The 22,985-nt window shown below is 36.0% G+C and overlaps 1 protein-coding gene across 2 annotated transcripts in view; it reads right to left on the reverse strand.

Moving 5' to 3' along the window:
* USP33 (ubiquitin specific peptidase 33) overlaps window positions 1–20,306 on the reverse strand; it is a 43,109-nt gene extending 22,803 nt beyond the window's left edge. For both annotated transcript variants that reach the window (XM_077771038.1, XM_077771037.1), the window contains exons 1-11: window positions 20,179–20,306; window positions 19,477–19,528; window positions 18,385–18,449; window positions 16,828–16,980; window positions 14,109–14,211; window positions 13,384–13,453; window positions 10,814–10,927; window positions 7,783–7,861; window positions 5,710–6,127; window positions 3,310–3,450; window positions 1,273–1,394 (exon numbers count right to left, since the gene is read on the reverse strand). In XM_077771038.1, coding sequence (XP_077627164.1) covers window positions 1,273–1,394; window positions 3,310–3,450; window positions 5,710–6,127; window positions 7,783–7,861; window positions 10,814–10,927; window positions 13,384–13,453; window positions 14,109–14,211; window positions 16,828–16,980; window positions 18,385–18,449; window positions 19,477–19,528; window positions 20,179–20,259 — 1,398 coding nt within the window. In that variant the 5' untranslated portion in view covers window positions 20,260–20,306. The remainder of the gene's footprint in view (window positions 1–1,272; window positions 1,395–3,309; window positions 3,451–5,709; window positions 6,128–7,782; window positions 7,862–10,813; window positions 10,928–13,383; window positions 13,454–14,108; window positions 14,212–16,827; window positions 16,981–18,384; window positions 18,450–19,476; window positions 19,529–20,178) is intronic.
* Window positions 20,307–22,985: the final 2,679 nt, after the last annotated feature.

Raw genomic sequence — 22,985 nt, forward strand, 5'->3', positions numbered from 1 at the left:
AGCAAAGCAATTTAAAAGCCAAAAAAAAAAAAAAAAAAAACCAGAAGAAAAATCAGTAACATAGTAATAGCAATGGCAAATATACTTGCTCTGTACCAGGTGCTATTCTAAATTTAATCTTCACATAAAGCTTATGAAATAACTACTTACATCCCCATTAGTCAAGGACACTGTGGCATAGAGAAGGACACCCAGCTACTATAGCCTGAGCTCCAAACTTTTAAGCACTACTGCTGCATTTATTTTTGGAAATGACCTCTCATGATGGTTTTTTAAAAAGATGTAAAACCTGGCATGTAATTTTTAAGTAGCTGAAAACAATTCAAGATAATTCCATTTAAATATTTGGTACCCAGGGGCACCTGGGTGGCTCAGTCAGTTGAGCATCCAACTTCGGCCTAGGTCATGATCTCACAATTTTTGAGTTTGAGCCCCGCATTGGGCTCTGTGCTGATAGCTCAGGGCCTGGAGCCTGCTTCAGATTCTGCCTCCCTCTCTCTTCCTCCCTTGCTCATGCTCTGTCTCGCTCTCTCTCAAAAATAAACATTAAAATATTTTTTAAAAAATTTAGTATCCAAATAACCTATGTTAAAATGATCCTATTGAAAATGCCCTTAGATTTAACTTAAGGTCCTAACACAATAACTGAAAACTTACTTTTTAGGGTTCTTTTTTTGAAAGAAGTCATTTTATATTCCTTAATTCATTACTGCACTGAAACAAAACCACTCTTAGGAGAAGCTCAAAGAAACGCAAGAGATTTAGATAGGATTAAAGAACCCATGATTTTGACTTGTGCATGAATCTGTCACTACCTGTATTACCTGACCCCTAATTTTAACAAACGAAAATATAAGCCATACCACCAAATGTAGAAAATACATTCACAGCCCTGTGCCTGTGAATAGCAACAGTTTCCCAGCATATTAATTTTACCAACCTTGGGAGAATATGCATGTGTTGCCATTTATTGTTGCTGAGCAACATGTCACCTTTCCATGTGACCAGAGATGAAGAACTGAGTTAATTTTTGCTAATGCATGCCTATCCAATGACAGGTCAAGACCCATCCTTTCAAAATGATGCTGCTGTTACTTCCAAAAAATAAATTCTACTCATAGAATCAATTTATGCTGATGTAAACATAAGAAATACATGTATAACCATAAGTAGCAAGGAGAAAAAATTAAACTTTTCATCCCATTTGTCAGGTTTTTTTTTTAAGACCATTTGACAGAAACTCCCTGCATATTTTAATTCGCTCATACTCACCCTGTCACAAGTCAGACACTGCACTGAACTAATAATTGTTCCATCAAATATGTCTGAAATAACACTTCGGTATTTCTTATGCTGTTTTTTCCTCTTTGGAGATGATGCAGATTGAGCTAGGACTGAAAAAAAAGTGTAGAACATTTTTTTAAAAAGTAGTTCCTTTACCATTTTCTCTGTAATCATTAAAGGTAAAATTTACTATGCTAAAGTAATTTGTCAAAGTACCATTCAAGAGAATTACTTAAAAAAAAAATCCCAGGGGTGCCTGGGTGGCTCAGTTAAGCGTCTGCCTCTGAGTTTTGGCTTAAATCATGATCTCACAGTTCAGGAGTTCAAGCCACACATCAGGTCCTGCACCGACAATGCAGGGCCAACTTGGGACTCTCTCTCCCTCTCTCTCTCCACATCTTCCCCACTCATGTTCTCTCAAAATAAATACTCTTTAAAAATAATCCCCAAAAAACCAAGATGAAATAGGAGAGAGGTTCAGTCTCTTCAGCTTGACGTCAATCAGAATAGTTTTGCTTTTCTTTGTTTTTGCATCCAAGTAAGGCTTTATTTGACAAAAGGATTTTGTAATTAAGTTTTGAGAGTTTTTTTTAATACATTCTGATTAGATCCTTTGTCAGCTTCAAGATTTACAAGTATTTTCTCCCAATCTTATCTTTTCAATCTCTCAATAGTGTCTTTTGCCAAGAAAATTTTCAATGGTTTCTTTTATGGATTTTTTAAAGTGTTGTCTTTCCTTTTTTTTTTTTGTTAATGTTTATTTTTGAGAGAGAAAGAGAGAGAGCGTGCACACAAGTGTGAAGAGGGCAGAGAGAAGGAGACACAGAATCTGAAGCAGGCTCCAGGTTCTGAGCTGTCAGCCCAGAGTGCATATGGGGCTCAAACCCATGAATGGTGAGATCATGACCAGAGCCAAAGTCAGACATTTAACCAACCACCTAGGGTCCCCTTCTTTTATGAATATTGCTTTTGATGTCTTTAAAAAACTATTTGTTGGGGTGCCTGGGTGGATCAGTTAGTTGGATGCCTGACTTTGGCTCCGGTCATGATCTCGAGGTTCATAGGTCCGAGCCCCGCATCAGGCTGTGCTGACAGCTCGGAGCCTGGAGCCTGCTTCAGATTCTGTGTCTCCACCTCTCTCTGTCCATATCATGCTCATGCTCTCTCTCTGTCTCTCAATAATAAATAAACATTTAAAAAATTTTTTTTGAACTATTTGTCTAACAAAAGGTCATGAAGACTTTCTTCTTCCTATGTTTTTTCATAAGAGTTTTGTAAACTGGAATTCTCATACATAGCCTGGTGGCAATGCAAAATAATACACCTATTCTAGAAAACGATTTCATACATTAAGCATGAAACTAACATAAAACCCAATAACCCCATTTCTGAGTGTTTACTCTAGACAAATGAAAACTTATATTCACACAGAAACCTGTACACAAATGTTTATAGCAGCATTATCCATAATTACCAAAAACTGGAAATAACTCAAATGTTCTTCAGAATGAATGAATAAACAGTAGTATAGTCACACAATGAAATACTACTTAGTAATAAAAAGGAACTATTCAGACATGCAACGTGACTAGATCTCAAATGCATTACAATAAGAGAAATAAGCCTGTTTCAAGAGACTGTGTACTGTATGATTCCATTTATATGACATTCTGGGAAAGACAAAACAACGGTAATAGAGAACAGATAAAAGGCCTAGGGTTTAGGGAGAGGTAGAGGGAAGATCTAATTACAAAAGGACAGTATTCGAGAATTCCCTGGGGGTGTTGGAACTGTTCTATATTCTGTTTGTGTGGTGGTAACAAGATTCTATGCATGTGATAAAATCCAGAACTCTACACCAAAAGAGTGAATTCCACTGTATGTAAATTTATGCCACACACACACAAAAATTTCAAATCATGGTTATATAAAGTTATGCTGTCAACTTTAAAGTACTAAATGATATTTCACAATTAACACTTTACTTTATCAAAGCAAAGGAACCTGAATAACTGAAACTTCTACCTTTTTTGTGTGTGGATGCCAATCCTGGCCACAAATTGCCTGATTTAGGAGGGCTTGCTGATAAACGTGGATTAACACCTTCATTTGATGGGAGGATCTGTGATGTAGACAGGTCATTCAAGTGGACATCAGTAATATATTCTGTAATATTTAAAATTTCTATTAATACCTTAAATAGTAAAATGATCCTACTTATCAAATAATGTTAATTAATTTAAAGGTTTCTTCATTTGAGATTTTGAACACAATTCCCACTAATAGAGTGAAATCTTTGATAGACATAAGTTCTTGCTAAGCAAAATAACAGTGATTTTCCTCCTAGGAATCCAAATAATGTTTATAACACATTACTGCACTAGCAATTCAGGAAGTGAACAGTGGAAGCATAAAGCCAAAGAAACTGTATTTGTTCTAATTTAGTATTTTTTAATATTTATGATAGTTTTTAAAAAGCTTTAAAATCATGTAGGAGAAAAAGATTATCTTCTCAAACATAATAATCAAATTCTAAGAAGAAAATTAGGCATAATCATAAATTATTTTATTCTTACTGTGATAAAAGGAAATACATCCTTTTATCAGAAAAGAACCATTTTTAGAATGAAATTATGAATCAAGAAAATAAAAACTTCATGACAGCTATCTTGACAGTTTTGCTGTTGGAGTCCTACTATATAACACAGATTTCAGGGCACGGGATTGTGCTCTATACATATTAGAGTGAAGAAGAACTGTTGATAAAAGACCCTGAAACAGACTGACTTCAGAGATTTTTCCAGATAATGCAAAGTAAGTGACTTTTGTTACTTTCACACAGGCACTTCTCATGATTTCTCCCATGACTAAATGCAGACTGCATAACATTAGAGGGAGAAAGGGTAAGAGACTCCCTCACCCTTTCTGAAGGGAATAAAGTTAGTATTATCAAGGTCAAGGATTGGTGAACATTTCCAACAAAGGACTGGAGAATAAATATTTCAGGTTTTGCATCCCATAAATGGTCTTTGTCACACTTCTTACTCGAGTCTTTGTAAAATGTAAAAGCTCAGACCCCTGATCTAGCTCCTCAATTAGTCACTATGTATAAGAAAAGTCCTGCTATGGAGCAAAAAGAACCACTACATCCCTTAATCAGGCTTTTGAAAAGGGCAGGCTGAACAGCAGTCTACGGAAGCCTAGTCTGTCTTTCAATACTGGTACTTCATATATTTACTGACCAAATAACTTCCAACACACTTAAACTTCTAAACATAAGGCCACTATAATTAAGGAGCCTAACATGCTTTCCTGACTAGAACACATTAACGTACCATACACAGGTGAACCACTAGTATTCCCGTGTTCAAGGAAATACCCTTTTCCTCAAGAAATTTTGGATTCATTTAATACTTAAATAAATTGTTTAGTAGTTTCATTCTTTAGAAATTACAAAAGATAAACTTTTTTTATGTTACTTGTCTGCCACTTATTTTAAGATCAGAGAATTTAAACTTCCAATGGTTTTTTTTTTTTTAATGTGTTTTGGAAAATGAAATACCACATTAGGCCAAGATGAATTAACTCTTGAAGAAATAAATGTAAAATGCAAAGCAATCTAGCTCAACTATCTTCCATCTGGCCACTTGCTCTTTTCAAAAAAGCAAAAAACACTAACTAGTGTTCTGATAAAATCTATCATAACAAGGTCCATTATAGTTAAACTCTGAGGGGCGCCTGGGTGGCTTAGTCGGTTAAGCGTCCGACTTTCGCTTAGGTCATGATCTCGCGGTTCGTGGGTTCGAGCCCCGCGTCGGGCTCTGTGCTAACTGCCAGCTCAGAGCCTGGAGCCTGTTTCAATCTGTGACTCCCTCTCTCTCTGACCCTCCCCTGCTCACGCTCTCTCTCTCTCTCTCCTAGAAATAAATTAAAAAAAAATAGTTAAACTCTGATATCAAAATATATGCCAAATATTTCATAGCTGATGGGACTCCAAGGACAGCAATCTAAATCTAAAAGTGTGTAAGATTACAGAATTGTAATTTGGGTTATTTTGCTTTTTCCAACGGAATCCACATAAAATGACATTAACTTTATACTCACATGCAAATACTGCTAAACTCTACTACTTAGAAAGCCCACAAGTAACAATTATTTAATTCCTGCCTTCTTCACACTGAATTATATAATGTCATATACTGAACATAAAATATTAAGCTAATCAGTCTATTTCATTTTTTGTGCCAAATATACTGTGAACATTAACATGTAAACTAGAAAACTGATTTCACTCACATGCCATGCTAATTTGCCCTCTAAAACTCAGAAAACAGTGAATTACAAGTACAAAGAAACAGAAATATGCTGTCTTGCACACATCGTCTACAAATGAACACTATCATTTTCAAATTATTAAATTGTCACCTGAAGTTCTGCTGTGTATTTGCACTTTGACAGTTTCCTGGTTGTTCAAGTCAACGGTTTCAGACACAGAGTCTCTATCTTTATCTAATTCTCCTTCAGAATTTACTTTATTAATCTTATTACACATCTTTTCTTTTTGCCAATCTTTGGACATTTCTGAATTGTTCTCATCATCTTGAATCAGCATTGTTGTTTCATTATTATCTTCAGAAAAGCCTCTAGAGCCATTCTCATTTTCTGCTTTATCACTGCTACTACAAGATTCACAGGACTGAAAATCCACATCTGACTGGCTCTTGTCTTCTTCCATCGTCTCCTCAGTTGTTACAGTTTGAGGATCCTCCTCAACTTCCATAACCTGTTCTTTTAATTCTTCATGAAGCAGATCCATTAAACACCGAAGGAATTCTTGAGCATCCTAGTATATAAGCAACACTTATATTACCATCTCATTAACTAGAAACTTAAGAAAAATATACAAAATGTGCTTATCAACTCATTTCTAAATGTGTAGCATTACACTGAGGAAACACAAGTTAGTAGAATGTAAGGCACTGAAGAAGGGATAGGAAGTACTATGTTCTAAAAAACTATGTAAATAAAACAAAAGTAATTTAAAAACTGAAGATGACCTGGAGGTCAGCTATTAGTACTGCTACTATTTTTAAAAAATGGAAAGGCATAAAAAAAAAAACTAGATTTGCCTCATGTGACAATTAGAATCCAGATGTCCTAAATTCAAATATTTTATCAGTTTGGCTTAAAATTAAAGCTTTCCAATCTTGTACTGTATCTCAAAGAAAAACCTTGATCAACCTGGAATGCTTTTAGAAAATTGGTGGGTATGGACATGTGCAAAATGGCTGAAAGGAAGTGATCAGTGAAGTACAGGCTTCCAGTTACATAATGAGTAGGTCACAGAGATAAAAAGTACAGCAAGGGAATATTGTCAGTGGTGTCTTAATAGTGTTGTCTGGTGATAAATAATAGCTAAATAGTAGCTACACTTGTAGTGAGCATAGCATGATGCATAAAATTATGAAATCACTATGCTGTACACCTGAAACAAATGTAACTTTATGTGTCAACTATGCTTCAATTAAAAACAAAAGAAAGGGGCCTCTAGGTGGCTCAGACGGTTAAGCGTCCAACTTCAGCTCAGGTCATGATCTTGCAGTTTGGGAGTTCAAACCCCACATCGGACTCTGTGTAGACAGCTCAGAGCCTGGAGCCTGCTTCAGATTCTGTGTCTCCTTCTCTCTCTGCCTTTCGCATGATCATGCTCTGTCTCTGTCTCTCAATGATTAAAAAAAAAAAAAAGTTTAAAAAAGGAAAGAAAGAAAAGGAAAAGAAAATACAAATTTATAAATTTATGGACCCAACTCACATCTAAGAAATCAGTCTCTGGTGACTGGGCACCAGAAAAAATTAACAGGGAACAAGTAGTTTTTGAAAAAGAAAAATATGTAAGGGTTAGGTGTTAATTTCAAAGGAATATATAAAGTTACAATAATTCAAACTGCCATTGGTACTACTTCAACAAAACATACATCAATGAAATGAATTACTAAGCCCAGAAACAAACGCTATAAAATATTAACATAACCATAAAAATTAATAAAGAAGAAATCTGTTCTTCCAAATCTGTAGTTTGGTACAATCAGTCAGCTATTTATGAAAAATGAAATTTGGACTGTAACACAAAATAAATGACAGATGCAGAGAAGAATTAAATATTTTAAAAATTAAAGCATAAAATACGGATGAAAATTTATCTCTAGATGTGTAACTTTTTGAAGCTAAAAGCATTAGAAGAGACGTATTTATCCACCCCAAAATTTAACAATTTCTAGAAAAACACAAAATTATGAGAAAGGTGATAAAATATAAGCAGAAAAAATGATAACAGTCTATCATTCTCACTAAAACACACAAGAAACGATGACTCACGACAATGGGCAAATAAATTATAAAGGAAAAAATACAAATGACTCCATAAAAGCATAATGCATAAAGGCATTTTGCAAACTTATTAAACATTAAGATTATGAATGAAAAAGAATGAAGACTTACCTGCTGAGAATACCCCCGAAATGTTGGATTTACAGTCTTAATTCCTTGAAACAGAGTAGTAGGAACAACAGATCCTGGCCTGAGGAGGATAACATCTTAATGAGAAATCTGTGATTTTTACTTTTTATTTTAGAAATTAACAATCAAGAATTCAAGCTGTAGGGGCACCTCGGTGGCTCAGTCGGTTGAGCGTCTGACTTTGGCTCGGGTCATGATCTCATGGTTCATGAGTTTGATCCTCTCATTGGGCTCTGTGCTGACAGCTCAGAGCCTGGAGCCTGCTTTAGATTCTGTGTTTCCCTCTCCCTCTGCCCCACCCTTGCTTGTGCTCTCTCTCTCTCTCTCTCAAAATAAATAAACATTTTTAAAAAGAAAAAAGAATCATTCAAGTTGTTAAATTAAAAAGTGTTTCAATGGGGTGCCTGGGTGGCTCAGTCAGTTAAGCGTCCAACTTGAGCTCAGGTCATGATCTTGTGGCTCGTAGGTTCGAGCCCCACATCAGGTTCTGTGCTGGCAGCTCAGAGTCTGGAGCCTGTTTCAGATTCTGTGTCTCCCTCTCCCCCCACCCTACCCCCGCCCCCCGCTCATGCTCTGTCTCAAAAATAAATAAACTATAAAAAAAATGTTTTAAAGTGTTTCAAATAAATAAAGTGTTTCAAAAAGTAATCAAAAATTGCCCATTGTTATGTTTCATAGGCTCACCAGAATAGCTGAAGATATATTAAGATATACTTAATACACTTAAGATAATATTTGATTGCTCTCCACTCTAATGAAATGATCATGCTCTATTTTTCAAAAACAATTACAATTACTTAAAACAAAATTCTAATTATTTAAAATTTCTGGGATAATTAAGATAAATATACCTAGTACATTATCTAAGTTTTTAATTCTATTTTTTTATTTGAGTGTAATTGACATAAATAAGATTTTAATTTTTTTTAAGTAGGCTTCATGCCCAATGCAGAGGCAAATGCAGAGCTTGAACTCATCACCCTGAGATCAAGACCTGAGCTGAGATCAAGAGTCAGGCACTTAATTAATTGAGCCACCAAGGCCCTCCAGAGATTTAACCACTTTTAGAGGTAAGCATTAAGTAATGTATAGAACTGTCCAATCAATACGTTACATACTTGAAAGGCACATGGATGGCTCAGCTGGTTGAGTATTCAATTCTTGGTTTCGACTCGGGTCATGATCTCACAGTTTGGGGGTTAGAGCCCCGCCCGTGTTAGGCTCCACACTCACAGAGCAGAGCCTACTTGGGATATTCTCTCTCTCTCCCTCTCTCTGTCCCGCCCCACTCACACATGCACTCTCTCTCACTCTCAAAATAAATAAAGGAATGTTTAAGGTTTTTTTAATGTTTATTTATTTTTGAGAGAGAGAGACAGAGCATGAGCAGGGGAAGGACAGAGAGAGACAGGGATACAGATTCCAAAGCAAGCTCCTGGCTCTGAGCGGTCAGCTCAGAACCCAATGTAGGATTCGAACTCATGAACTGTGAAATGTGAGACCATGACCTGAGCCGAAGTTGGACACTTAACAGACAGGGCCACCCAGGTGCCCGTAAATAAATGTTTTAAAAAAATGTTACATGCTTGAAATTAAGATAACATTGTATATCAATTACACTTCAATTTAAAAAAAAGAAAAGAAAAGCAATTTTCTTTTCCTAGCATGTTAAAATCAAAGTAGTAACACATTGTTTGACTTACGAAATGCTTGGTAGGGGGTCAAATATCTCAAGGAAAACTAAGGCACTTAAAAATAGGGGAATGTCGGGGCGCCTGGGTGGCTTAGTCGGTTAAGCGTCCGACTTTCGTTTAGGTCATGATCTCGCGGTTCGTGGGTTCGAGCCCCGCGTCGGGCTCTGTGCTGACTGCCAGCTCAGAGCCTGGAGCTTATTTCAGAGTCTGTGACTCCCTCTCTCTCTGACCCTTCCCTGCTCACGCTGTCTCTCTCTCTCTCTCTCTCTCTCTCTCTCCTAGAAATAAATAAAACATTAAAAAAAATTAAAAAAAAAAAGAAGAGGGGAATGTAAAAAATTTAAACACTACTGTAATTTTTACATTACAAATCATTAAGATCTCAAAAGTCTTAAGAGGTTTTAAAAAAAAAAAAAGCTCTGATGACTGTTTCTTTACAGATAAGGTTGAAGAATTAGGACTAGTGGTAAACGCAATTTTCTGAATAATTCTAAAAATTAGAAAAGCATTACAATGAACAATTATTCTTCTAATGCTACACTTTATAGGAAATAAACATTAGCAGAAAAATGAACATTCGTGTTAAGTATTTATGGTCTAATTTTAGCATTATAAGAATACCTACTCCTGTATTAAAATTCAAGTGTCAGAAATAGCAGATTTAGCGCTTCAACTTATCTCCAGTCCAGATATTTCATTTGGATGTTCAGTTTGAAATATAACATGCTATAAAATGAACTTGTTTCAAATTTACTTTTTTCAGCTCTATATACGTACACCTATATCCTTTCAATATTTGATATTCATTTAAAAACATACTAAAAGAGGGGCGCCTGGGTGGCTCAGTCGGTTAAGCGTCCAACTTCGGCTCAGGTCATGATCTCCCAGTTCATGGGTTCGAGCCCCTTGTCGGGATCTGTGCTGACAGCCAGCTCAGAGCCTGGACCCTGTTTCAGATTCTGTGCCTCCCTCTCTCTCTGACCCTCCCCTGCTCACGCTGTCTCACTCTCTCTCTCTCAGAAATAAATAAAACATAAAAAAAAAAATTTTTTTAAACATACTAAAAGATACTATACTAAAACATGGGGCACCTGGGTGGCTCCATCAGTTAAGCGTCTGGCTCTTGATTTCAGCTCAGGTCACAGTCTCACAGTTAGTGGGTTCAAGCTCCACATCAGGCTCCAACCTGACAGCACAGAGACTGCTTGGGATTCTCTCTCTCTCTCTTGCTCTGCCCCTCCCCATGTGCTTTCTTTCCATCAAAATAAATAAACTTTTAAAAATATATAATAAAGAGAATAAATTCATTAAGTACATACCTGCTTTTATGCCACAGTTCAGTCATCAGTTTGAGATAACTTTTACAAATGGCTGGTTTCTTATCTGTTCGAGCTAATCCTCCACAATCAAGAAAAAACTGTGTCAAAGGTGGGCTAATTAAAAAAAAATGAAAAACGTTAAAGTGGAATCAAAGCTTAATAATGACTGACTTCCAGTCATTCAATGAATCGGTAGTACATACAGCCCCATATCTATAATTTCTTTGCTCCTTTTTATAGCTTCACATTCACTTCTTCATATTAGTCTTCAACCCATTCAAATCAAATCTGACTCCACTGTTACCAGATTCCTGAATGCTACCAGATGCAGTCAACATTTTTCACTCCCTCTTAGTAGCATTTATTACAGGTGACCTATCCCTCATTCCTGAGCAACTGTTCTCTTGAACAATGATAGATTTTTCTATTTTTCTTTATCTCTGGCAATTCTTTTCCTTCTTTACTGTTCTTTTGGCTCTTACCAGATACATAAATATCAAAGTTTCTCAGGACTGGATCCTAGGACTTCACCTCTCTTTCCTATGTACTCTTTTCCTGGGGTGCCCTTGAATTTCCATGTTCATGCCAATGACAGTCAAATTTGTGAAAGTCAAACATCTTATCTAATTTCCAGATTTATACTGAGCACCTTAAATTTAACATGATCAAAATTTAACCTTCAAATGAATCTATTCTTCCTCCAGGCTTCTACATCTCAGAAAGTGATACTACCATCCATCTGGTGGCTCAAGTTAGCAATTTGAATATTGTCAGGGTGCCTGAGTGGATCAGTCAGTTAGGTATCCAACTTGGATTTCAGCTCAGGGCATGATCTCACAGTTCGTGAGATCAAGCCCCATGTCTGGCTCTGTGCTGACAGGGTGAAACCTGTTTGGAATTCTCTCTCTCTTCCCCTCCCCCACTCACACACACACGTACTATTTGGTCTCAAAATAATCACTAAAAAGAAGGCAATACAGTCTTTTATGAGCAACTAACAAGCTCTAACAAGATATAAAGATGACCATCATATAATGGTAAAGGGAACGAGTTATCAAGAGGATAACATTTGTTAATATTTATGTACTCAACACAGGGGTAGCAAACAAAACACTACATACAAAGCAAGTAGTAACAGATCTGAAGGGAGAAATAAACAGTAACACAGCAACAGTAGGGGACTTCAATACTCCTCTTCAACAATGGATAGATCTTCCAGCCAGAAAATCCATAAGCAATGGACTTCAACTACATGTTAGACCAAATGGACTAAACAGATGTATCCAGAGCATTCCATGCTGCCCCTACCAACTCTGTCAAACTATGATGAAGAAAAAAAATCTAGGGGTGCCTGGGCGGCTCGGTTGGCTGTCTAACTTTGGCTCAGATCATGATCTCATGGTTCATGGGTTCAAACCCCACAATGGGCTCTGTGCTGACAGCTCAGAGCCTGGAGTCTGCTTTGGATTCTTTGTCTCCCTCTCTCTCTGCCCCTCCCCCATTCACATGCTGTCTCTCTCAAAAATAAACATTAAAAAAAACTGAATATGCTTTATTAGAGACTTTTCACCTAAGTATAAAATATTTTCATAGCAATTTTAAAAGTCATTTGAGGAAGGGGCACCTGGGTGGCTCAACTGGTTGAGCATCCATCCAACTGTGGCTCGGGTCATGATCTTGTGGTTCATGGGTTCAAGCCCAAGCCCCATGACCCTCCCTGTGCTGACAGCTCAGAGCCTGGAGCCTGTTTTCCATTCTGTCTCTCTCTGCCCCTCCCCCACTTGTGCTGTTTCTATATGTTTCTCTCTCTCTCCTCTCTCTCTCAAAAACAAACACTAAAGAAAGTGATTTGAGTAATTAGTTCAAGCTCCTCTTCTTCTAGATGTTAAAACAAATAACTTACTCAAAGACATGCAACTACCTAGGGTCTACACCAGAACCTGCAGTCTCAGGAAACTACAGGCATAAACAGAGTAATCCCATTGGGACAACAATGGATTAAGTCTCAACCCAGTTTCTTGCCTACTCTACCTTCAGGATTACAAAAAAGAAAAAAGAACCTTTTCAGGGCATTTACATAGTTTTAGTTAATCCACACAATCTTCTAAATGGGTCATTTCAGAAAGTGAGAGGGAAGGAGAGGAATTCATTAAGTAAGGTGAGGGAAGGAGGACAGCCAAGGATTTATGGGATCCTGTTGGCTAGGGAAATCGAATAGAATTGTTATCTTTCTCATATTACTATTAATGTGTACTTCTTTCTTTCCTCCTCCAACTCATCTTTTTTTTTTTTTTTTTTTTTTTTTTTTCNCATATTATAGCAGCAGGATTGTCTTCCATCGAAGTACTAACCAGGTCTGACCTGCTTAGCTTCCATGATCAGATCAGATCAGGCATGTTCAGGGTGGTATGGCCACAGACTACCAGCAGCATGGTTTTCTGCTCAAAGAGTGACTTTATTTTTGTTTTTCATTTAAAAACAGTTTTATTGAAGTATAATTGCCATATAAGAACTGTGGTAAAGAGTGACCTTAAAAAGCTATATAAAACAAAATTAATTTTTATACTTACCAATTAGAAAGAGCCTGTAAAGCTGCATTCATATAACAAGTATTTCCAATATTTTTCAAACCTGTAAGACCTATTAAGAACAATCATAAATTATGTCATCACTCAATAATGCAATGACTTAATTTTCTAAGTGTTTACTGAGTATGTAACTATGTATGATACTTATTACAGTTCTCAAACTGTTAAAAACACATAAAATCGGGGCACCTGCATGGCTCAATCTGTGGAGCATGCAACTCTTGACCATGGGGTTGCGAGTTCAAGCTCCACGTTGGGTGCACAGATTACTCAAAAATTTAAAAACAGAAAGCCGCCAAATACATTATGAAAATATAAAATAGCAATCTGAACAATTCAGAGGTCAGGTTATACTGAAGTGTTAATTTTCAGATAATTATAAAAATAAACATTTAGAAATTTAAAATCCCCTTGCATCAATTACAAAACACAAAATTTGTACTAAATTATATATGGATAGTTTATCCTAAGAATTGTGGGCTTTGGTAAAGTGATGCCAGAGAAACCAAGCATCACTCAAAAGGTGTCAGTCTACCTTCCCTGCATATACAATTGTACTAGACCAAATTTTAGATTTGTTTTTGTTTTTGGCCATCAACATCTATAGAGTCCCTTTCACTTCTGGAGTTTGAAATTTACATATTACAATTTCCTAAAGAAATGGATAGTACCATACAAAGGAGTGTTATATAAAAGAATTATTTTACCTCTTGCCTTAAGTTCATCTTCTTCTTCCACTTCTATGTCCAAATCATCAAATACAGCAACCAGAGGAGTTTTTAATGTTGTATTACTTGGTATTTTAAAATCCTTGATAACAGATAAGACAGCAGACTTTAAAAAATCCTTCATGTTAAATTTTTAAAAATTTTATCTCATATACATCTACAGTCTAAAAACTAAAAGATGTTATTTTATTTAATAGAACTGTAAGAACAAACTCTGATACTACCAACCAGAATAAAATTTACATTTACATCTTGAAAGTAAAGTAGGATCTACATGAGGAAAGAGCATGTCACTCTATCTTTATTAAAATATATACTTGAATAATAAAGACACTTGTGACTTTTCTAAACTGAAAAGTTAACAATTCAGTTCAGTTCAATTCAGTTCAGTGAATTCAAATCCAATTCAGTGTTATCACATCACAGCTAAACAAAATCTAGGCACACACTCCTACACCATCTTTTCAGATTTTTCAAACTTTTTACAAAAGGAAATACTAAATTTTTCCTAACAAATGAACTTATCTGGAGACTTCTACACTCTCTCCTGATACTTGGTACCATACTTGTTTTACATTCTTTTGTGCATATGAAATAGTTCAGTTTATTTTAAATGGTAATAAAACATTCCAGAATTAATTTCCAAGTATTGCTTTAACTCAAAGGTTGCACCTGGTGACCTGTTGCTCAAATGTTAGCCCTACGTGNAAAAATACTTTGATCTAGTATTTTAAAAATTGGGGGGGCTCATATAAAACTCAGATTTTGTAAGTTCTCTTATAATGAGAGAAGACTGAACTATACTGGACCCATTTAGCAAGTATCACTTAAAGGAGGAAACTGAACAGCAGCATGCACTTAGCACATGCTCTGACTCTCCAACTTACTCATGCCTTATTTTACCTCTATAATGCATGCATACACACTCTTCTACCTACCCACTTTATGAATTTATTTTACTTTCCTGGTATCTGTAGATTCTGGACATTTGAATTAGCCCTATATTCTCACTTAGTTATGTGTAAATATAGAGGCTCTAAAAGAATCATTTAAAATTTCACCTCCTAGAAAAAAATTTTATTTAAGAAATCTTACTAATTACATTAGAATGGTTTCCAATATTATTATTTTATAATTAATGTTCTAAAAGCATAGAAATTTTATATTTTAAAAAATTGTACAAATAACTTTTTTCTTCTGAGTAATTTATTTAACAATGGGATCAGGAAGTTGCATGAAATTAAATTCATGCCTTTTATGTGTTATAAATATAACTCACAAGAGAATTATTTACAAGCCATCAGAAAAGTATCAGTGTATTTATTCAGACTCAACATTAAGAGTATACAAATCTGGCAGAAATGGCAACAGACAACTGTTTTCTAAGTCAGTGATGATTACTTTGTCAATCAAAATTTGCATTTGTTTTTATTTGTATTTCCTTTTTAACTATCTGTACGTATTCTTTTAACCACCTTTGTGTATTACCCTTATGAATTATTATCAATTCCTTATGTGACTAAACTTTTAGTTACCACATTTTTGTTAATAATGCAAGAGTGTTCCAGAAGACTTTCAAACTATCAAGGCATTCAAAAAAGGCAAAAAACACATTTCTGAATGATATTAGTGGGAAAAACAGTAATGGTAGTGTGGTGGTTTATCCCCTACAGTCATTCAACTACGAAACACAAAAAGTATAGCTTGTCTAAAATCTAATCATTTTAGTTACATAATATGTAAGGTAAGCAAATTTATTTGCACAAATGTCTACTATCAGAATGTGACACAAATGTATAAAAGAAAAATATTAAGAGTTGGTATCAGGAAGACAAGTATAGAAATACAATGTGATTTTTTTGATACATGAGGAAAAAAACCCTTACTAATGTGTTAATTAAACAATACAAAGCAAATGATGAGTAGGATACGTCAGAAGCCAACTCTTTGAATTTTGTCATTTCCTTTTCCTTATTTTGATAGAACTGGAAAGGTCTCAAAATTATCAATCTTTGCAAGGCTACACATATTTTGAAACCAAAGATCAATGCTAAGCTTTAATATATTCTATTTGGTTTTCGATAAATTAGTACAATGTTCTTAGTAATATTAATGGGGGTAGAGAAGGGAGAGAAATGAGGAAAAGGGAGCTGAATTTGTATTTGTAATTCCCTATCAAAAAAGGCCTGCCTCCTCTCCTACAATCAGATTGCTAGAAAAAGATACACTTTTTAAACCAATTTGTTGGGGTGCCTGAGTGGCTCAGCTGGTTAAGCGGCTGACTCTTGATTTCGGCTTAGGTGATAATCTCACCATTCGAGAGTTCGAGTCCCACATTGGGCTCTATGCTGACAGTGTGGAACCTGCTTTGTATTCTGTCTCCCTCTCTCTCTGCTCCTCCCCTGCTTGTTCTCTATATCTCTCTCAAAATAAGCTTTAAAAAAAGTAGTTTGTTTTACGTTTTAAAAACACAATACGTGCTTTTCCATCTTCCGACAAGTGAGCTTCAATCTTACTGTAAACTATCATTCTATGAAAGAGCAAAGGCTAGCCTCAGTATTTCAATTAAGAAAAAAGGCACATTATAGAAATATTTAAAGTACAAGTTAGGTAGAGTTGTTTTAAATTTCAACTACATGACAAATTCTATAATCATATCTGAAAATATATGATATTTTAAATAAAGTTAGATTATTACCTGGACACTATTTTCTTGGGTTTGGTGAAGTGGTCTTACATGAGGCAAAGAAGGCTGAGTTCCTAATTTCCTATCCAAAAATACTTCTTTGCTGCAAGCATAACACCATACTCGAAGAGTAGTAAGGTTCACAGTTAGATAATGCTTTGTCTCCTATATAATTTCACAGGGAGGGAGAGGAGGAACCAAAATTAGGTACAGTTGAAACCATTTCAAAATATCATATAAGGGGGTGCCTAACTGTCTCAGTTGGAAGAGCATGTGGCTCTTGATCTTGGGGTCACAAGTTCAACCCACTTCACTGGGTATAGAGATTACTAAAAATAATAATAATAATAAGCTTTAAAAATATCATGTAAGATAAACTGCTGGCCTTTGATGAATAACAATATACTCCAAAGAGAAGAGTTACAACTAGAACACCAAAAAAAAAATTCTTTAGATAAACTATTAAAGTACAGTGAATAGTAACAATATATAAACCTACTCTAGAAACTATTCTATTGTCATTTTTCACCACTATTCAGCATGAAGATAAATACGAAAGTAAGAGTCTGCTGGGAATTAGCAAATAAGTATAATACAAGAAAATAATTGACCAAAGCATAGTAACAATTCTAAAAAACAGTAACTACTCAAAAGAATGAGTCAAATAACCTAAGTTAAAGCAAACAGCTCAAGCAATATGAATATATGATCTTGGATATATAAAACTCTGGCATTTCTCAACTGGAGTTCCTGGAGACAATATATGCCTATAGAAAATTATGTTAGGGGTGCCCAGATAGCTCAGTCGGTTAAGTGTCTGGCTTCTGTTCAGGTCATTATCTCACAGTTTGTGGGTTAAGAGCCACATGTCGGGTTCTGTACTGACAGCTCAGAGCCTGGAGCCTGCTTCGGAAGCCGTGTCTCCTTCTCTCTCTGCCCCTCCCCCGCTCACACTCTTTCCCTTTCTCAAAAAATAAACATTTAAAAAAAAATCTTGCAAAGAGGCACCTGGGTGGCTCAGTCAGTAAAGCATCTGACTTGAGCTCAGGTCAAGATCTCACAGTCCGTGAGCTGTGCTGAAAGCTCAGAGCCTGGAGCCTACTTGAATTCTGTGTCTCCCTCTTTCTCTGCTCCTCCCACACTCATGCTCTCTCTCTCAAAACCAACATTAAAAAATAATTAAAAAATAAATATCCTGCATGAAAATTTTCTATACACCATGTTAACTAACTGGAATTAAAATAAAAACTTAGGGGGTACCTGAGTGGCTCAGTCAGGTAAGAATCTGACTCCTGATCTTGGCTCAGGTCACAATCTCATGGTTGTGAGATTGAGCCCCTAACCCCCACTGGGCTCAGTGCTGGGTATGGAGCCTGCTTGGGATTATCTCTCCCTCTCCCTCTGCCTCTCCCCAGCTAGACCACTCTCTCCTTTCCTCCTTCCATTTCTCTCTCTCTCAAATAAATAAATAAGTAAATAAATCAATAAAAAGATAAACAAATAAATAAATAATAAAGACTTAACAAGGCCAGTAAATAAATACCAAAAAAAATTTTTATATATACATACCTGAGAATGTATGGTGCTATGATCTACTTGTGATTCACCACAGCCAACATAGGAACATCTATTCTATAATTATACAAAAAGAAAAATAAGTCATTTTATAACATGTAAATATACAATAGCATTACATTTGCATTTACAATTAAGTTTTGATCATACGTTTTAACTTAATGACTAAATGACTTTCCATATTCAGTTATTTTAACCAAATTGCATTAGGAACAGAAGACTAAAATGAGAATTTTTCTAAATTTAAAGCTATGTCACCTCTAATAAAAGGCAAGCATAAAATATTTTAATGACTGGATACAGAAAAGCTGATTCAAAGGGGCACATGCATCCCAATGTTTATAGCAGCACTATCGATAATAGCCAAAGTATGAAAAGAGCCCAAATGTCCATTGACTGATGAACAGATGAAGAAGTTGTGATATACTTACACAATGGAATATTACTCAGCGATAAAAAAGAAGGAAATCCTGCCATTTGCAAAAACATGGATGGAACCAGAACATTTTATGCTGAGCAAAATAAGTCAAAGAAAGACAGATATCTCATGATTTCACTGATATGCGGAATTTAAGAAACAAAACAGATGAACATACAGGAAGGGAAGGAAAAATAATATAAAAACAGAGAGGGAAGCAAACCATAAGAGACTCTTAAATACAGAGAATAAACAGTATTCCTAGAAGGGTTTGGATGGGGGACCGGCTAAATGGGTGATGGGCATTAAGGAGGGCACTTCTTGGGATGAGCACTGGGTGTTATATGTAAGTGATGAATCACTAAATTCTACTCCTGAAACCATTATTACACTATACGTTAACTAACTTGGATTTAAATTTTTAAAAAACGTAAGTTTCAATTAAAAAATATATATATTGTAGTGATTTATTAAAACTCTGCAAAAGCACTGGAAGTTAAAACCCAAAGTTTATAAAGTGTCATTTCTATTGTCACTAATTGTCTTTTTTTAAAGTATACTCATTTATGAAGTCTGTTAAGTGTCAATAAAAATCTTATAGTGATCCTTATTCAGATATAAATTTTTATAATACCAAAGTTTTGAGAAAAAACATATACATACCTACNCCAGGCATGCCCAAAGATTTGGTCCTCTGACTTTACAATCCTGACAAGTACCCTATAGAAAAAAAATCAAATAGACAATATTATCTTTATGTTGACACAGCCAAACACATACAATTGACTAATAATATTATATAAGAAATTGGAGGGGCGCCTGGGTGGCTCAGTTGGTTGAGTGTCCAACTTTGATTCATGATCTCGCAGTTCACGAGTTCGAGCCCTCTAGGCTGACAGCTCAGAGCCTGGAGCCTGCTTCGAATTCTGTGTCTTCCCCCTCTCTCTCTGCACCAGTCCCCCGACCTCGCTTGTGCTCTCTCTCTCTCAAAAATAAATATTAAAAAAAAAAAGAAAAAGAAAAAGAAATTGGAGCTCATGAGCACAGAGTATTACAGGAACTTATTTAAAAAACACATATTTGAGGGGCGCCTGGGTGGCTCAGTTGGTTAAGCATCCGACCTCGGCTCAGGTCATGATCTCACAGTTCGTGGGTTAGTGCCTCTCACTGGGCTCTGTGCTGACTGCCAGCTCAGAGCCTGGAGCCTGTTTCGGATCCTGTGTCTCCCTCTCTTTCTGACCCTCCCCTGTTCACACTGTCTCTCTCTCTCAGAAATAAATAAAACAGTAAAAAAAAATTTTTTTTAAACCTACATATTTGGGAAAACAATGAATGATTTTTCTAACCACAGAAAAAGCCCTATATCTTACATGAGATTTTTGTATTAAGTCTTCTTTTGTTATTTCACCAACTGAATCCAAATGTGGACAATGATTTTGAAAAGGTGACATTTTGTTAGCAGCTTTTTCCTTTCTCCCAAGTATTTCCAAATGAGGTAATACCTATGGGAAAAATAACCAAAAAAGAGATACTTAAAAAATGCTAAATATTAAACATGATTTAAAATAAAGACTAAAATAATAAGCGTGCATGTTTACACATCTACCCTAGTATATTTTTCAAACATACTTAGATGACTTTCATAATTTAATATGTACACTGGAAATTTCATTACAAAATTAAAATTTTATTGAAACTAACAAATATGTATCAATGTAAGTTTGTTTTCCCATTCCTTTTGCTGCTTTTTCCCCTTTCTCCCATTTCATATTTTAGAATATAAATAAAAGGGGAAAAATCAAGTTCTTCAATTTAAGTACTTGTATCTTTTTTTTTTTTAAGATTAACCCTTAGTCTGAATAGGAATTAAAAGGAAAGAGCAGTCAAATGTAAACACTCATTTTCACACTAGCTGCAGCCTCTAGTGATGATATAAATGAAACTGCCAAGTATCTTAGCAAAATACCAACATGGTCACAGACTAGAGTTTCTCAAGTTTGGCACCAGCTTGATACTTTGGGCCAAATACATCTTTATAGTAGAGGTTTGCCCTGTGCATTGTTAGGTGTTTTGCAACATTCTTGCTTCTACCCACTAGATGCCAGAACACTCTCACCACCACTTTAACGACTACAGTATAAAATTATGTCTTCAGGGGCGCCTGGGTGGCTCAGTCAGTCAAGCGTCTGACTTCAGCTCAGGTCATGATCTCACAGTTCGTGAGTTCAAGCCCTGTGTCAGGCTCTGTGCTGACAGCTTGGAGCCTGGAGCCTGCTTCAGACTCTGTGTCTTCCTCTCTCTCTGCCCCTCCCCTGGTCATGCTCTGTGCTCTATCTCTAATGGAACGACTGGGAGGCTCAGTCGGTTGAGCATCCAACTTCGCTCCAGTCATGATCTCACGGCTCATGGGTTCAAGCCCTACGTCAAGCTCTGTGCTGACAGCTCAGAGCCTGAAGCCTGCTTCAGATTCTGTCTCTGTCTGCCCGCCCCTCCCTTGTTCATGCTCGCTCTCTCAAAAATAAAAAAAAAATATTAAATATGTATATGTATATAAAATAAATAAAAATGTTTAAAAACATAAAAAAATTATGTCCTCAAAGGGACAAAATCATCCCAGGTAGAAAACAACATCTTCACAAAATCCTTTCAACAACCCTGACATAGAGTACCATTATTATCTTAACTGCATATAAAGCTAAGAGAGGCAAATCTGACTGACTTCATATTGTTAGCATTTAGCAGAAGGAGTATTTGAATCCACCCATGTATCTTACAGGTAAGAGCAAGACTCTGCAGTCAAATAGAACTGAAAATACCTCTAAGAGTAGACCAGCATAATGAACTTATGGGGCTATTTTAAGGATGAAATGAGGTAGCACATGTCAAGTGTGTACATACACACACATAGTACTACACATATACATATAATTTTATTAGACATTCTGCAGCATCCCTTTATGTACTTTTTTTTAGATGACCAGTAAGGTTTCATACTTCTCTCTCCCATGAAACCACCAGTTTAAGACTGAGGTAGTTTCCCACGCCAATTACAACTTTTCTAGTATTCTTCAGGAATTTCCTCAATCCCATTAAAATAAACAGAAGGTACCATGTTTTACAATCCCAATATACTTAACTCCCTCCAAGACATCACAATACAATTACACCACAAATGTAATTTATGAGCAGAATGATAGGAATACTATAATGCCACTGACTTTTATCTGTCTCCCCTGCAGATCTTATGAATCATAGAGCTAACTGATTTACAACATTCAGTTCACAGAAATCTCATCACTGGTTCAAGTAAAGTGAGTGATTTCCAAGTAAAATCTCAATTTTAACTCAGTATCTCCAGATATTTTCTGGATGTACATTCTTTTTTTTTTTGGTACATTCTTTTTTTTTTTTTTATGTTCTATTTATTTCTAGGAGAGAGAGAGAGAGAGACAGCGCAAGCAGGGGAGGGTCAGAGAGAGAGGGAGTCACAGACTGAAACAGGCTCCAGGCTCTGAGCTGGCAGTCAGCACAGAGCCTGACGCGGGGCTCGAACCCACGAACCGTGAGATCATGACCTAAGCAAAAGTCGGATGCTTAACCGACTAAGCCACCCAGGTGCCCCTTTTTGGTACATTCTTAATAATAAGGCTTTTCATGCCTTTAATTCATCTTTGGGGTTTGAGAACACTATTTTGGAAAAAATTAAGAAAATTACTAGGAAAGAATAAACGCTTATAAATGTGCTAAAATATTAGCACACTAGTAAACACATTAAACAAAAAGTTTCAATCAAATCAAATGAGCTCAATATTATCTTGCAACCTACAAAATAGAACAGAAATCACTCTGGGGGGCTAATATTGAATAAATCATTATCTCTAAACATTGTATTTTTTTTTAATGTTTATCTATTTTTGAGAAGAGAGCATGAGCAGGCAAGGGACAGAAAGAGAGAGAGACAGGTGATCTGAAGTGGGCTCTGCGCTGGCAGCTGTAAGCTCAGTGTGGGACTTGAACTCACAAAGCATGAGATCATGACCTGAGCCCAAGTCGGATGCTTAATGAGCCACCCAGGCGCCCCTCTAAACATGACACTGTTACGTAAGATTAAACAAGCCTTGCTCCAGACTTTCAGATGCATGAAGTTAAACTTAAAATAACTGTTAATATTTTCCAT

The sequence above is a fragment of the Crocuta crocuta genome, unplaced genomic scaffold (assembly GCF_008692635.1).
Source record: "Crocuta crocuta isolate KB4526 unplaced genomic scaffold, BGI_CrCroc_1.0 scaffold125, whole genome shotgun sequence".
NCBI lineage: Eukaryota > Metazoa > Chordata > Mammalia > Carnivora > Hyaenidae > Crocuta > Crocuta crocuta.